The 15,704-nt window shown below is 44.3% G+C and overlaps 2 protein-coding genes across 2 annotated transcripts; both read right to left on the bottom strand.

The window, feature by feature from the left end:
* Positions 1–46: 46 nt before the first annotated feature.
* On the bottom strand, positions 47–7,858 carry LOC107378504 (perforin-1). The gene is made up of 5 exons (XM_015948750.3): positions 7,749–7,858; positions 3,562–4,121; positions 1,814–1,952; positions 1,533–1,744; positions 47–1,453 (listed from the first exon to the last, which is right to left on the bottom strand). Exons 2-5 carry the CDS (start codon positions 4,092–4,094, stop codon positions 571–573), a joined length of 1,767 nt encoding a protein of 588 aa, XP_015804236.1. The 5' UTR covers positions 4,095–4,121; positions 7,749–7,858; the 3' UTR covers positions 47–570.
* Positions 7,859–12,192: 4,334 nt separating this feature from the next.
* On the bottom strand, positions 12,193–15,189 carry LOC107378503 (perforin-1). The gene is given in 4 exon segments (XM_054740217.2): positions 12,193–13,289; positions 14,003–14,214; positions 14,317–14,455; positions 14,595–15,189. Coding segments are annotated over 4 exon segments (1,755 nt in total). The 5' UTR covers positions 15,128–15,189; the 3' UTR covers positions 12,193–12,418.
* Positions 15,190–15,704: the final 515 nt, after the last annotated feature.

Genomic DNA, 15,704 nt, shown 5'->3' with positions numbered 1-15,704 from the left:
AAATAAACATCTCAAAGTCATGAGATCACATGACGCAAGCAGGTTAGAGAACTGGCTTTTATTTTGTAAGATAAAACAAAAATTTTGAGAAATAGTTTGTAACTGAACCACAGCACAGCATACACAAAACCTTAACTCATACAGAAAGGTGATTCTTGTATTTTTATCTTGTAAATGGTAAATGGCCTGGTTTTACTTAGTGACTTCCAGGGTTCTGCAACCCCCCAAAGCGCTTTACAACGAACCACTCCCTCACCCATGCACGCATACATTCACATGCTAATTGTAGAAATAATTTTAAATACCATTTATTACAGTTTTTTAAATAGATAACACATTAATTACTCGATATATTGAAACATTCACTTATTCACTAATTTCCCTCTGGGATTAATAAAGTATCTTTGAATTTGAAATGAATTTGAATATTGAGTAACTTGCATAAAAAAGTAGATAATTTTAAATAAAAACTGAAACTAAAGTAGATTTCAGTTGAGATTGATTAACTTTTAGTTAAATTAAAAGCAAATAAATATATATAGATGAAAAACATTGCCATGCAAGCCCCATTTAACCAGACAGAGTGTTGTTTCCCAGGGGGTGTTTGAAGGCCAGACTCTGGTTCATGAGCGGGCGGGTTTCATCCACAAACACACCCATCTTCAACAGCACGGCCTTTGGGATGGGCTGAACATGACGGGATGCATAAAGACCACTCAGACTTATAGGTGAGGATTTGTAGTCACTACAGGTATTTCCTCCCAGATTCGGAGCACACTGCACATCGGTTTTAAAGAAAAGTCGGCCATGCTGCAGAGCGCACACGTCCCCCTTGACCCCAGCAGAAAGCGTTCTCAGACATTCACCCAGCAGATCGTCGTCCCAGCCGCTGTCCTGATCCCAAACCTCAAACCGCACTGTGCTTGTTGAGGAGAGATCCGTGGGGCCCAGGTTGACTTCCATGCCCCAGTGCGGGTTGTTGTTGTTGGGTATAACGTCAGAGCGGTGCACAGTCTTATCAGGGAGGATCACCTTCACATAGGCATCTGTTTTAGTAGTGTGGTCACCCCACAGACCAGCCGCCCGCATCACAGTGATGATGACTCGAGCCATCCCCTTACGGGTCGGGCAGCAGTCTGAGTTCACAGCGGGATTGTTGTGGCACTGACAGACGCAGGAGTCCTTCGAGTCGCTCCTGATGCCGTTCTGACAGGGCTCACTGCAGTTCCTCCACAGCCCTTTCTCCAGGATGTAGTGGCTGATGGCGGAGCGCAGATTTTTCCTGTCAGGAGTTGCGATGGGCAGCAGCTCATGAAGAGAGTTCAGGGAGTAGGAAACAATGTCAGGGTTCCGGGGTATCGTGCTCAGCCATTCTTTGTAGGCTGATGGATTCTTGTTTGCAGAAAAAAGAAGGTCTGGTTCTGTGGTCTGGCCTCCCTTTACTGCTGTGAACCTGTTGGAGAAAACATCTCTTCAAAAATCCAAGCGACTTAATTCTACAGCTGAGGAAAGACGAATGCATTATTGTTTACCTGTCGTTGAAGAGGTCGGAGAAAGATTTATTATTCTCCATGTTTTCAGTGTCCTTGCGACAGTGCTCGGCCTCGATTTGTAGAGTAGCTTTGACGCTTGCAGACGCCTCCGCCTGCAGACACATCCCAACCTCCTCCACTCCGAGGCCCTTCAGGCTGACTTCGCACTGCCGGATGCTGGTCACAGAGTCCACCTTTCCTCCCAGCTTTACCTGAGAACACAACAGCACATTCAGCTCACACATCTCCCTCTGCGACGTTCTCGTTCTTAACAGTCTCACCTTGGTGATGTAATGGGTGCCAAAGTCTTCAATCAGTTTGTAAAATCTCTGCTTGAACTGCGGGCTGTAGACTTTGGGAAGACTTTTCACTGCTCTGTTGAATTCTCTGTGTAATTTGGGAGTGCTGGAGACGCCGTAGCTGTTTTCAGCGAGACAAATCTGATATTTAATGTGCAAAAACAACAATCTGAAGGTTGAAACAACCGTTTAAAAACAATCAGGTTCTCTGGAGTTTTAAACAGTCACTCCTCTCTGATTTATTAGGCCAAGCAGACATGAGAGGACATCAGAAAACCATCCCTGCTCAACAGCCAGATGCTTCAGTCAGACACATGACGCTAATCTGGGCTGCATGGTGGGACAGTGGTTAGCACTGTTGCCTCGCAGCACGAAGGTTGCAGGTTCAAAACTCAGCTGCAGCCTTTCTGCGTGGAGTTGCGTGTTCTCCCCATGCATGCGTGGGTTTCCTCCGGGCACTCCGGTTTCCGCCACAGATCACAACATGCCCTATAGGTTATAAATTGTAAGTCGCTTTGGATAAAAGCGTCTGCCATATAAATAAACATAAACAAATAAATAAATAATCTGCTTTAACTATTAAGACCCTCAGATCAAGCTCTCTGGCTCTGACTTGTTTTAGGGAGATGTGGACGTTGGGTTCCACATGCGAAGACGAGTGACCTGCATTGGTGCGAGAACATCACTGGAGCAGAGATGTGTGCTGAATTAAAGAGGTCTTTATTTACCAGCCACACCTCATCTCCACTGGGGGGGTCTGTGGGTATTTCAGTAAATAAAGAGCTAAACCTCATTCTGTGAAAAAATAAATAAATAAAAATAATAATAATAACAATAATAATAATCAGCAGATGCATGTGGTTTTTCATGTTCAATTAGTACAACTGCAACTGATCCGTGTTTTCATCAGAAGGATGATTTTAGTTACCGTATTTTCCGGACTATAAGCCGCTGCTTTTTCCCACGCTTTGAACCATGTGGCTTATAATGAGGTGCGGCTTTAGTCAACCGGAAAGGATGGATGCTGGAAAGTCTAGCGAAGGAATGGTTAAAGGAGCGCTACGGAAAGCGCCCAGGAGGATTTTTTATCACAGTAAAACGGCGCTGCTTGTTTTCCCATCTTCACCCCGGGATGATGACAGCAACACGGAGAGCGACACCGACATCGCCACAGAAAAGGTGTGTGACGAAGCTCTTCTGAGGCTGTTCAACTCCGACACTGAAGAAGATGACTTCAGTGGTTTCAGTGCGCAGGAGGACGATGAATAAACTAATCAATAACTTTTCTGTTTTGTTTGATACTGATCAGTTCAGTTACGTTCAGTTAAACTACGTTTTCAATTCAGTAGATATCTGCGGCTTTTAGCCCGGTGCGGCTTATACTGAGGCGCGCTCTATAGTCCGGAAATTACGGTAGTTTGGCTCCTCAGATACGTTTCGATTAAAAGAAACTCAGCATAGAACCAAAAGAGGAAAACTAATTGAATGCATTTCAGTTTGCTGTTATTATTATTATTATTATTGTTACTATTTCTTTTCTGTCTGATCATTCACCTTCACTATGAGGAAGAAAGTTAATAAACAGCACAGTTAAACATGTGGGTAGAATACCCCCCCCCCCCCCCCCCAAAAAAAAAAAAACGTAAGTGTGAACCTTTCTTGTAAATGACCTTTGAATCTACTACAGCTTGTGTGAAACACAGGATTTGAGTGAGAATTCATGCTCTTACCTGTAGTACTCGCAGTACATGCTGGTACTTGCAAAGCTGAACTTGTCGTTCTTGGTTTTCTCCATGGAGTATTTAGACAGTTTGGATTTTGTTCCGGCTAACATTACCTTTCCCCCTTTTTCATTTACCTCAACATTTAGATCTATCTTCCAGTTGTTTGTAATGGAGCTGGAGCTGGAACTGATCAGAGACTCGCTGGACTTGTGAAGTTCAGAGGACACTTTAGCGCTGCAGGACTGTTTGGCCCTCCAGTCCACCACCGACAGGGGCAGCTTCTGCATTTTGTTCTCTAGATAAGGGTTGATGCACAACATGCAGGATTTATCCTTGCGTTTCCACTCATTCATGTTGAGAACAAAGGCTCCTTTACGCTCCATTTTGGTGATATCAAAACCTTCACCGGCTAGATTTGAGCCTGGAGCAAATTCAGCCTCCACACACTGTCTGGGTGTGCCCGCCATGCACGACTGATACGTGCACACAGGGAAGAACAGCAGAAGGCGGGCGCAGATGGAAAAAGTCAACAGGAACATGTTGCTGTTGACTTGGATGGATCTGGGCTGAAAATTAAGAAATATTTGTGGGTGAACAAAACTTAAAGGAGATCTATTAAAATATAGTAGAACGGTTACTGTAATGATGTAAGACAAAGGTAATCATCTAAAATAGAAGGTCTGTGCTGTTGTGGTCTTCTTTCAGATCTTTTTTAGCCTACCCTTTTGTTTTGTCCTGAGTAACCTGCTGGAGCTTTTTGATAATTCTGATATGAACAGATGTAAACTTGAGCTGAACTGTCATTCAAAAATGTCATGGCTTAACTTTTGGAATCTTTAAGAACTTGTGAGTTTTCCTGTGTCACTTCTCCACAATCGATCCTGTTTATCAGTTAATATGTACAATTATGGTAAATAGTAAATGCCTGTATTTGTTAAAGCGCTTTCTATAATATGACAACCCCCCAAGGCGCTTTACAACTCAACCATCCACCTGCACACACACACACACATTCACACACTGGTGGTGATAAGCTACAGTGTAGCCACAGCTGCCCTGGGGCGCACTGACAGAGGTGAGGCTGCTGTAGACAGGCGCCACCGGTCCGTCTGACCGCCGCCAGGAGGCGAGGGTAAAGCCTCTTGCCCAAGGACATAACTGCTACAGACGAGGCTCAAACCTGCAACCCTCCTCCTGATACAGGGCAGACAGTTAATTACTAATTATCTGCTGGGGACTTATTTGAGTCAAACTCATGACCTTGAACACGAAGTTGTGAGTTAGAGTGTAGTGGTCTGAGTGTTATCTTTTATCACTTTCAATTCATTTAATCTATATTTATCTTCTGTGGTCTCACCACACGGATACAACCAGACAGAATCTGTTTATGAGAAGATGTACCATTACTTTCTGCATTTGTCTTTGAAAATGTCTCTCATCCCTGTAACCTGGAAGCAAAATTTGTTATTAGTATTATTTATTTTAGTCGTGCATGTAAATCACCTCACCAGGGAGACGTCCGCGGGTTCGTCTCGTTCATGATCTCGTTCTTTTGGTCACTACCCAAAGCTCATGACCATAGCTGTGGGTTGGAACATAGATTGACCGGTAAATCGACTGGTTTTGTTTCACCACGACAGATCGGTACAACGCCCCATTACTGTAAACACAGCACCAATCTGCCTATCAATCTGCTCCATCGTTTCCTCACTCACGAACAAGACCCCAAGATATTTAAACTCCTCCACTTGCGGCAGGACCTCGTTCCTGACCTGGAGAAAGCATTCTACCCTTTTCTCATTTAAGACCATGGTCTCAGCTGCGTACCGCTCCAGCGATAGTTGGAGATCACGGTCTGATAACGCCAACAGGACCACACCATCTCCGAAAGCAGAGACCTGATCCTTAGGCCACAAAGACAGATCCCCTCTACACCTTGCACCTGGAAATCCTGTCCATAAAGGTTTTGAACAAAGGGCAACATTGGCAGAGTCAAACAAGCCCAATTTACTGCCAGACCACGCTCTGACACCAATCATAGAGGGTAACTGTCTGTATTAAGTGGCCCGGTACCCGTTACTCCTGGGGTATCCTCCACAAGACTCCCTGTTGGACACCAATGAACTCTTGACTGGTTGGGTGAACGACCAAGCACCCTCTAGGACCCTGCTAAGTGTTTTAAGCTAAAGCCATGAGGGAAAAAGCCATATAAATTTGTAGATAAAGAAATAAAAGCCAATTTTGATCTAAATCACCTAACCTTATTTTTACTATTCTCACATGAAGTAAATACCGTATTTTCCGGACTATAAGCCGCTACTTTTCCACGCTTTGAACCATGCGGCTTACAATGAGGTGCGGTTTTACTGAAGATTTTCCTTCACCTGCAGGGGGCGCTTTAGCAGAAAGTGAAACAGGTGGAAGTCAAAAGTGGAAATGGAAGAAAGTGCTCATTTTAATTTAGCACATGCAAGCAGCCGGCACGACGAAGAATCTTTTTCAAATCCATACCTCCTCATCATGGTAACTACACGTATGAGTTCACATGTTGCCGCATTTAAGTTGAAGGCCATCGATCTGGCAGTAAAGGAGGGAAACGGTGCTGCCGCACGTAAGCTTGGCATGAATGAATCCATGGTTCGGCGCTGGAGACGGCAGCGGGAAGAACTCATTCAAGCCAGCTTCACCCGGGGATGATGACGGCAACACGGACAGCGACACTGACATCGCCACAGAAAAGGTATGTGACGAAGCTCTTCTGAGGCTGTTCAACTCCGCTACTGAAGAAGAGCACTTTAATGGCTTTGGTGTGCAAGAGGAAGATGAGAGCGAATGACTTTTTCTGGTAGGCAAGTGTGTTTTATTTACTAACCAGGCATGTTTTGTGTGCAGTATTTATTTTCTAATCATCCAGGGCTTATTAATGCTGTGTCAGCACTGTTCTTTTCTTCTAAACATGCAAATTACCGGTAATAACGTGTCAGTTCTATTTTTATTTTGTAACCATCCAGAAATATGAATGCTATCAGTGCTGTTTTCTTTTCTAAACTTGCAGGCACGTTCACCCGTGTTTAAAATTTGTTTTGTTGAATTAAAACAACAACGTAAAACCTCCGTGTAGCGTATTTCTGTCTAATTATCTTATGTCATGGCCGGACATGCGCTGTGCCCCGGAGACCTGCATGTGGCTGCTGCGCCACGGCTTGTATTCGAGTGCGGCGTGTGTGTGTAGAAAACCTTTTTTTTTTTTGGTGCGGCGTATACTAAGGTGCGCTCTATAGTCCGGAAATTACGGTAATAAAAAAATGCATTTTTTGAAAATTCACAAAATCAAAGTTATCTGTTTTTGCAAATAAACCCTTTAATATCAAATAGGAAGAGTTAAGCACAATACTGCCACCATGCAGTCTTTAGAGCCAATTATTAATGACTTTTACGAATCTTCATCAGGCTGTGGCATGTCTTTGTTGTGGCGTTAATCCAGCAAGCATTACACACACACGTAAGTAGGAACCGAGGACCGGAGATAACTCCCGCTTTATTCTCTTCTTCACTTCTCTTTTTTTACCACAACAACCACAACGTACTCACTAGCGCCCTCTAGCGCTTCTAGTAAATGCATCTACAGAACACATGCAACAGTATGTGGACACAACAGTCTTCCACCCTGGAAGCCTTCGTTTTCTTTAAAACCTCTTTTTTTAAGACTCTTTACCCAAATCTGGCCAAGGTTGCTTCATTTTAAATGAATCAGACACCAAAGAATCCCCTCACATTATAGTAACCACCTCTCCCACTGCACTCACATAATGTTTATTAGTCATTTATTTTTGTTTGATATGGGTTTTGCTGGTCAAAATGTAAAGACACACTAATTTTCCATCCGCTTCTCCCACTTTGTTGCATTTTACAGCTGTCTCTTTGCAGGAAATGGCCGATAGTTGCATCCTGCATTAATTCATTTGAAAAAGAAACCAAATTCAAAGTATTTGAGTACAAAAATTACAGCATTACGTATTTTTGGTTGATCATCTGTCTAATATGAAGTTGAGCTTTAAAATGAAACCAACACACAAAACACTAAAATGCTCTTTTGACTGAGTTACTACTATTACTCATCTGAGTCAATAGTTGGATTAAATCAAGAATAACATGAAAAGAATTTGTCTATGAAGACACAGGGGAAGACTCACCGATCTCTTCTGAATACACCTCGCTGTTGTGAAACTGACTGATCTTGAGTATAAATACTCGGGGGTTATGGTAAGGCGATAGTGATCTTTGAGAGAACACAGGAAAAACAAAGAGGTGGTTAGACGGTTTCAGCTCGAGCAGCCAGTGTTTAGCAGAAAGACCACAGGAAAACTGAGTCAACTTCTCAGTCAGAAAGAAACCAGAGATCAGAGTCCTCATTTCTCTGTGAAAAGTGAATCACACTTGATCAGAATTGTGCTGTGGCCCGCAGGTCCACCACAGAGTGTATTTGAGTCTTTTACTGAAGCAGGACTAGGCCTTAACTGAGAATACAAACCCTAGCTGACATAAAACCTTAAGATGCTTGAATACAAAATTATAATCGACAGCCCCTCTCTGGGCTGCCACATTATCATGGTGGAGGGGTTTCAGTCTCCCAATAATCCCAGGAGCTAAGTTGTCTGAGGCTTTATGCCTCTGGTAGGGTTACCCATAGCAAACAGGTCCTAGCTGAGGGATCAGACAAAGTGAAGCTCACAGACACCTTATGAATTTGAACATGTCAACACAGTGTTCCCTCACACGGACGCGGGTCACCGGGGCCCCCCTCTGAAGCCAGGCCTGGAAGTGGAACACATTGGCGAGTGCTTCGTGGTGAGTGCTTTCATCCATGGAGCCCGGCCGGATACATGGTTCCCCCTTCCCATAGGCTCACCACTCATGGGAGGGACCAAAAGGGTCAGGTGCAACGTGAGTTGGGTGGAAACCAAAGGCTGGGACCTTGGTGGTCTGATCCTCAGCTATAGAAGCTGGTTCTTGGCACCTAGAATCTCACCTCAATAGTAGGGAAAGAGCCTGTGTTGGTGTGTGAGGTTAAGAGCCAGAGCCATGTGTTGAGGTGAGTCCAGGTAGATATGGTCAGACTCACCTCATCACATGGCGGCAACCATCGAACCCGCAGGTGGACACCGGCAGTTAGGGATGCCGTTGGACTCCAGAGGCAGCTGATGAATACCAGCAGTCCAAATGGAGAGGAAGGTCATATCGGATGGTCAAACCTCGGCTTTAGGAGGAGCGATGTGTTTTTCACCCTGGCCGTGGAACACTGGACCAGCTCTATACTTTAAGGAGGGTCATGTTTGCCAAACCAATATACATGTGGTTTGTGGATTTGGAGAAGGCGTTCAACTGTGTCCCTCAGGGGGTCCTATTAGGGGTACAGGATTTTAGGTCCCTATATGACCGGTGTCAGAGCTTAGGACCAAGCTTGGGACCAAGCTCTGACTGCTGTATTACCGGCAGTAAGTCGAGCTCGTTTCCAGTGAGAGTTGGACTCTTGCGTGGCTGCCCTTTGTCACCAATTCTGTTCATAACATTTAAGGAGAGATTTGTAGGTGCAGCCAAGGTGTTGAGGGGATCTGTTTTGGTGATCTAAGGATCAGGTCTCTGCTTTTTGTAGGTAATGTGGTCCTGTTGGCTTCATCGGACAGTGATCTACAGCTTTTGCAGGAGCGGTTCGCAGCCGAGTGTGAAGCAGCTGGGATGAGAATCAACTCCTCTAAATCCAAGACCATGGTCTTGAGTCGGAAAAGGGTAGAATGTTGTCTCCAGGTAAGGGACGAGGTCCTGCCGCAAGTGGAGGAGTTTAAGTATCTCGGGGACTTGTTCACTAGTGAGGGAAAGATGGAGCACGAGATTGATGGATCGGTGGATTGGTGCTGCGTCTGCATCTGCAGTGATGTAGGCGTTGTTCCGGTTGGTCGTGGTGAAGAGAGAGCTGAGCCGGACGGCAAAGCTCTCGATTTACCAGTCGATCTACGTTCCTACCCTCACTTATGGTCACAAGCTTTGGGTAGTGATCGAAAGAACGAGATTGCAGATACAAGCGTCCGAAATGAGTTTTCAGGTTGTCTGGACTCTCTCTGAGCGATAGGGTGAGAAGGTCAGTCATCCAGGAGGGGCTCGGAGTAGACCTGCTGCTCCTCCACATCAAGAGAAGCCAGTTGAGGTGGCTCAGGCATGTAGCTAGGATGCCTCCTGGATGCTTCTCTGGTGAGGTTTTCCAGGCACGTCCAACTGGCAGGAGGCCTAAAGGAAGACCCAGGACATGCTGGAGGGACTATGGGTGTTTCTCAATGTCAAGGAGCCTGGCCTTGCAAGGCAATGTCTTGCAAGGCCAGGCTCCTTTCTTACGAGGACACTGTCCTGCCATGGTCAAAGAAAACGGTTAAAAGGAACAGACTTGCATCACGTGACTGCAGCTTCCATGGCGGTCACATAACATCACATGACACGGGAGACAACGTTATATTTTATACGTATAAGTTTCAATATAAATATATAATGAGCCTTTTACTTTTTAAATTGTGTACATATTTGTTAAATATGTAAGCGAGTTACTACCCGCTAGCCACCAAAGCTGCAACTACTAAGCAACTAACCAACCATAGAAAACTTCTTTGGATCTAAAAATGAAACATTTTAAATTAGCAGACTTACCTTTAAACTTGAAATTTGCCCCAAAGTAGCTGCCGGCTTCTGAAAAATACACTTAACCCCCCTTGCCTGCTGGTGGTAGTCAGAGGGACCGGTGGCGCCAGTGCTCAACAACCTCGCCTCTGTCAGTGCGCCCCCCCCCAGGGCAGCTGTGGCTACATCGTAGCTCATCCCCACCAGGGTGTGAAAGTTTGTGTGAATGGGTGAATGACTGATAGTGTTGTAAAGTACCTTGGGGGGTTCCAGGACTCTAGAAGGCACTTTTTTTCTTCTGGCTCTTGTAGGGTACAGACGCTTTTTTCCTCCTCTCCTCCATATCTTATCCTCAAGGCCCTTTGTCTGTCTGTGTGTGCTGGGTGTACGGCTGCTTCTGCATTTTTCTGGAAACTGAAAACTGAAATTCACTAAAATAGATCTCGTCAGTTTGTCTCTCAACGCGATTGATAAAATTATTTTCAATGATGAGAATGGGAGAAGGGGCTCCCGGATACCTCTCCGGGACAGACCCAGTTGGACACATCAAGGACTCCTGGAAACAGTGGAACTTGATTTGTCTATCTTAGCTGTCTGTGGAGGACTCTGAAGATGTCTGGATATTCGTGGTGTTGGTGTCAGGTTTCCTGCTCATTGGCCTTGGAGGCTTCCTGGCTTACTGGAAAATTAACAAGCTGTCGAGGAATATTGGCCTGATCCCGGAGCTCAGAGATGGTTTGCACCGCGCTGTGGATTGACAGACTCAAATAATTGTCGAGATGAATCGTAAGCTTGGAACTTTGGCCAAGATTCATTCATTGGCACAAAAGATGGATGCCATCAAGGAGAGAATGGACGAATCAGCACGGATTGGGATAGATTAACCTCCATTATTGGGATTTTGAGACGTTGAGGACCAACAAACTGTAAGACAGAGAGGAAGTTATCTCTGTCTGGTCCCAAAACAATTTCTAATCGGAATCTGGCGCCCTTGAGCCTGCAAGGCTCCAACGAAAACTCCTCCCTCAGAAGATATGTGGAATGTGCTGTCGCTATGGCAACTCAACTCTGTCTCCTTTCCCAGCCTGGGCGGGACTGCGGGAAGGCCGCTGAAACATTCCAGGGTCACTGCAACCCTCCAACCCTCAATGCTCCTCGCCCTATCCACACTGAGGTGACATGCGCTGCTTATCGTGGCTGCAGGAACTGAAGCTGGGATAGTCCCAACCCACCACCCCACCTAGTGGACACTTATGTTGTGTTGTCTGAAGTCTGTTGCATATCTGTCAGAGGTGTTTTTTTTTTTTGCAGAGCAAAGCTTCCCTCCTGGTGGAGGGTAACTCTGAAGTGCCTTTTTTTTCTCCACCTGAACCAACCCTCATGTAAACCCTCTTATGTCTATTAAGGTAGCGCGACTCGGGGTTGCGAATGACCACAGTCACCAATTCTTGTCATGTGTCTTGCCCATGTATGTATGTCTGATCTCTGAATTCTGTGTACTGAAACTCTAATTTCCCTCTGGGATTAATAAAGTATATTTGATTGATTGATTGATTGATTGATTGATTGATTGAGATATCAAATACAGGCTATTGCTGCACTTTATCCTTTTTTTGCCCTGAATGATTTTAAAAAAGGTAAAATAAAATAATTTATTTGTCATCGCAAATACATTGAATTGTCTCTGAGTAAGATATGAGCTCATTAAATAAAGCCTTTTCTTGTTATTGTCTACCGCAAAGACACATTTAAGAAACAGCATCAAGATGCAAAGCTTCATTTATTCATTTTGAGGAACAGCGTCAAAGAGATCAACACACAAAAACTGACAAAATAAAAAACACATTGTTGAAAATAAAGACGGATTATTGCAGACGCCTGTCTTCACAAAGCACTTCAACCATGAAAACAGCCAAGTGAATAGATATCAAAAACACTGCTTTATATTTCAGGTTAAAAAAAAAATCTAAAACAGTGTTTCCCAAATAAAACACATAAAAGTAAAAGCTACAACAAGCTGCAGGACCTTTACTAGCCACAATCCTTCCATGTGTGACAGTTTGATCAAATCAGCAGTAATCCATACTTAATTTTTCTATTTTGCTTCAGTTTTCAAGCACTTCAAATGACATCAGAATAATGACTTTCTGACGGGTAGGTCTGGTACTTTTGTTTGCTGCAGATCTTCTAATTTAACAAACTATTTTTGTATCTTGTTTTGTGTTTTAACAGGAAGACTCTGGTTCTGCCAAGACTCGTTCACAAACACACCCATCTCCAGCAGCATGGCCTTTGGAATAGGACGGGCGTGACGGGACACGTACAGCTTCCTCAGACTTTGATTCATTGGCGATGGCTTATAGTCCATGCACGAGTCACCACTCAGACTCGGAGCGCACGTCACCTCCAATTTGTAGAACAGCTGACCACGATTGAGATAACAGAGATCCTGTTTGACTCCTGCAGTTAAAACCTTCTCACACGCTCCGAGCAGGTCGTCATCCCAGCCGCTGTCTTGATCCCAAACTTCAAATTTGACTTTATTTACTGAGGACAGATCCTGGTCACCCAGGTCGATCACCATGTCCCAGTGTGGGTTGTTGTTGTTGGTAATGACATGGGTGCGGTGTTCAATCTTGTTGAAAAACACCTTCACGAAGCCATCTGTGGATGTGAACCAGTCACCCCACAGACCAGCGGCTCGCTACACTTTGACGATGACCCGAGCCATGCCCTTACGAGTCGGGCAGCAGTCTGAGTTCACAGCAGGATTGTTGTGGCACTGACAGACGCAGGAGTCCCTCGAGTCGCTCTTAACTCCAGTCTGACAAGACTCACTGCAGTTCTTCCACAGGCCTTTCTCCAGGATGTAATGAGTGACGGCTGAGCGCAGATTCTGCCGTGTTTTTGTGTCAGCGGGCAGTAGTTCATGCAGAGAGTCCAGGGAGTATGAGACTATATCAGGGTTCTGTGGTATGGTGCTGAGCCATTCCTTGTAGGCTGATGGACTTTTATCAGCAGAGAAGAGGAGGTCTGGCTCTGTGGTGTGGCCCCCCTTTATTTCTGTGAATCTGTTCATAAAATAGGTGTTTCAGTAACATGATTGTAGTTCTGTTATAATAAAGACTTATGTGCTGAAAAAAGTTGGATAAAAGATCAACTTTACTCAAAATTTTAATACATTTGCAGTGGACTCCACTAGAAATTAATGCAAGATGTTCTCGGGGGGGGGGGGCTCTGCTGCACCTGTTTCAGGAAGTAGAAGTGGGCCAGATCAGAGTTGAGCTGAACACGGCAGGATTTGGAGTTTTTGCTTTACTTATATTTGGAAATCTCTCCTTGGAATAGTAAACATCAACACAACTCTATTTACTCTGCAACACTGATGTTTGATCTCCAGAAATAACAAAAGTCTGGAGGAGTTCTGCTGTGCGGTGGAGTTGCTAATGCTGACAGTTAGTTTCTACTAGTCAAGATGTTCTCTGCTGTTTCCTGGAGCTAAACCAACAACAGCTTCCCCGTTGCGAGTCAAGATGGGCGAGTCCGTGAATGTAAAAGGACAGAGTGATGTGGACCTGTCAGGATTTCACCGTCTATTTTCTGTCAGAATCTAAAGCAGGAGATAGGTGTAGGAGACCACTTTCATGTTTAGCCTGAATGAAAAACTCAGAGTGACCGATTGTAATCAGAGATAGTTAAAAACTGCTTTTATGGTGAAGTTGACCTTTAAATGTCCTGGTACATGAGAAGAACAACAGAATGTGTGAGAAAAACTGTTCCGCACCTGTCATTGAAGAGGTTGGAGAATGCTGCCTTACTGTCTGATTTCTGTATGTCCTTTTTGCAGTGTTTAGATTCGGTTGTTATCGTGGCTCTGAAGCTCGCAGATGCCTCGACAGCGAGGCACATCTGCACCTCCTCGGCGCTGAGCCCCTGCAGGCTGGCCTGACACTGCCGGATGCTGGTGACAGAGTGAACATCTCCTCCAAGTTTCACCTAAAATAGAGTTTTAGGAACATGTTTTGAACAATTTGCACTATCTTAATTGCTGGTAATAAAAGTGCTTTTAAATGTGGTCGTGTTATCCTTCTGGGTCACCTTGGTGATGTAATGGGTGCCAAATGTATCAATCAGTTTGTAAAAGTGTTGTTTGGTTTCTGAGCTGTAAACTTTAGGAAGTCGCTTTGCAGCTTTACCGAATTCTTGGTGCAGTTTGGGAGATCCGGACACTCGGTAGCTGATTGTAACAAACAGAAGAACAGAAAGCAGACGGAACTGAAAAAAGTTACATTTGTTTTCAGCGGCATTCTCTTTATTTGATGCAGACAAAGGAATGTGTAGAACGAAATGTTCCACTGGAGTTCCCGAGCCCTTACCTGTAATACTCACAGGACATGCTGACACTTGCAAAGCTGAACTTGTCACTCTTAGTTTTCTCCATGGAGTAGTCAGCCAGTTTAGAGTTTGTTCCAGCTAACATCAGCGAGGCGCCTGTTTTTAAAGTCTGAAAATTTAAGCCTAATTTCCAGTTGTTTTCCACAGAGGAGGAGCTGGATCTGACCAGAGCCTCACTGGACTTGTAAAGTTTGGAGGAGACCTTAGCGCTGCAGGATTGTTTGGCCCTCCAGTCCACCACGGACAGGGGCAGCTTCTGCTTTTTGTTGTCCAGATAAGGGTTGATGCACAACATGCAAGATTTATCCTTGCGTTTCCACTTATTCATGTCAAGCACAAAGGCTCCTTTACGCTCCATTTTGGTGATATCAAAACCTTCACCAGCCAAGTTGGAACCTGGAGCAAATTCAGCCTCCTCGCACTGTGTGGATGTCTCATATCTGCACAACTGATGTGTGCACGGTGGAAAGACCAGCAAAAGGCTGGCACAGGTGGAAAAGGTCAACAAGAACATGTTGGATATGATGCAGACTGAAAAAAAATGTATTTTCTGTTGACAAAAGAATAAAATATCGAAAAAGTTATTTTCAATTTAGAAGAAAATGGCAAAAAATGTTAACACCATTGGTAAAACCATTGCCTTTTCAAAATTATGCCCCTAACTTATGTTAAATGAGCTAAACAGTGACAGAAATGATATGCCTGAATATTAGTGAGACCTGATAAATACAATAAATGGGCACTGTCAAAATTAAAGAAAAATAATTAGAACATTTCTTAAACAAAAATAAATTTTTGACTAATTTCAAATGAAATTAAACATTTCCTAAATAACTAAAACAGGTCAAAGCGGAAGAAAGTAAATTATTATAGTAGAAGACGCCAAATCATCTCTTAAGAGGACACAGGGTCCCCGGAGGATGTAAGAAGAGTTTCTAAACTACTAAAATCATTCTGTACATTTCGAAAGCATCCGTTCGTCAGAAACTCACCCTATAGTCTGCGAGTGCTGGCGCCTGCTCTTGTCAGATCTAATCTGTTGGTGGGATGCCTATTAGTGTGAAAAACGAGGCGGATTTTAATTGGCTGAT

The sequence above is a fragment of the Nothobranchius furzeri genome, chromosome 5, assembly GCF_043380555.1.
Source record: "Nothobranchius furzeri strain GRZ-AD chromosome 5, NfurGRZ-RIMD1, whole genome shotgun sequence".
Taxonomy (NCBI): domain Eukaryota; kingdom Metazoa; phylum Chordata; class Actinopteri; order Cyprinodontiformes; family Nothobranchiidae; genus Nothobranchius; species Nothobranchius furzeri.
This window is presented reverse-complemented; position numbering and strand designations above follow the sequence as displayed.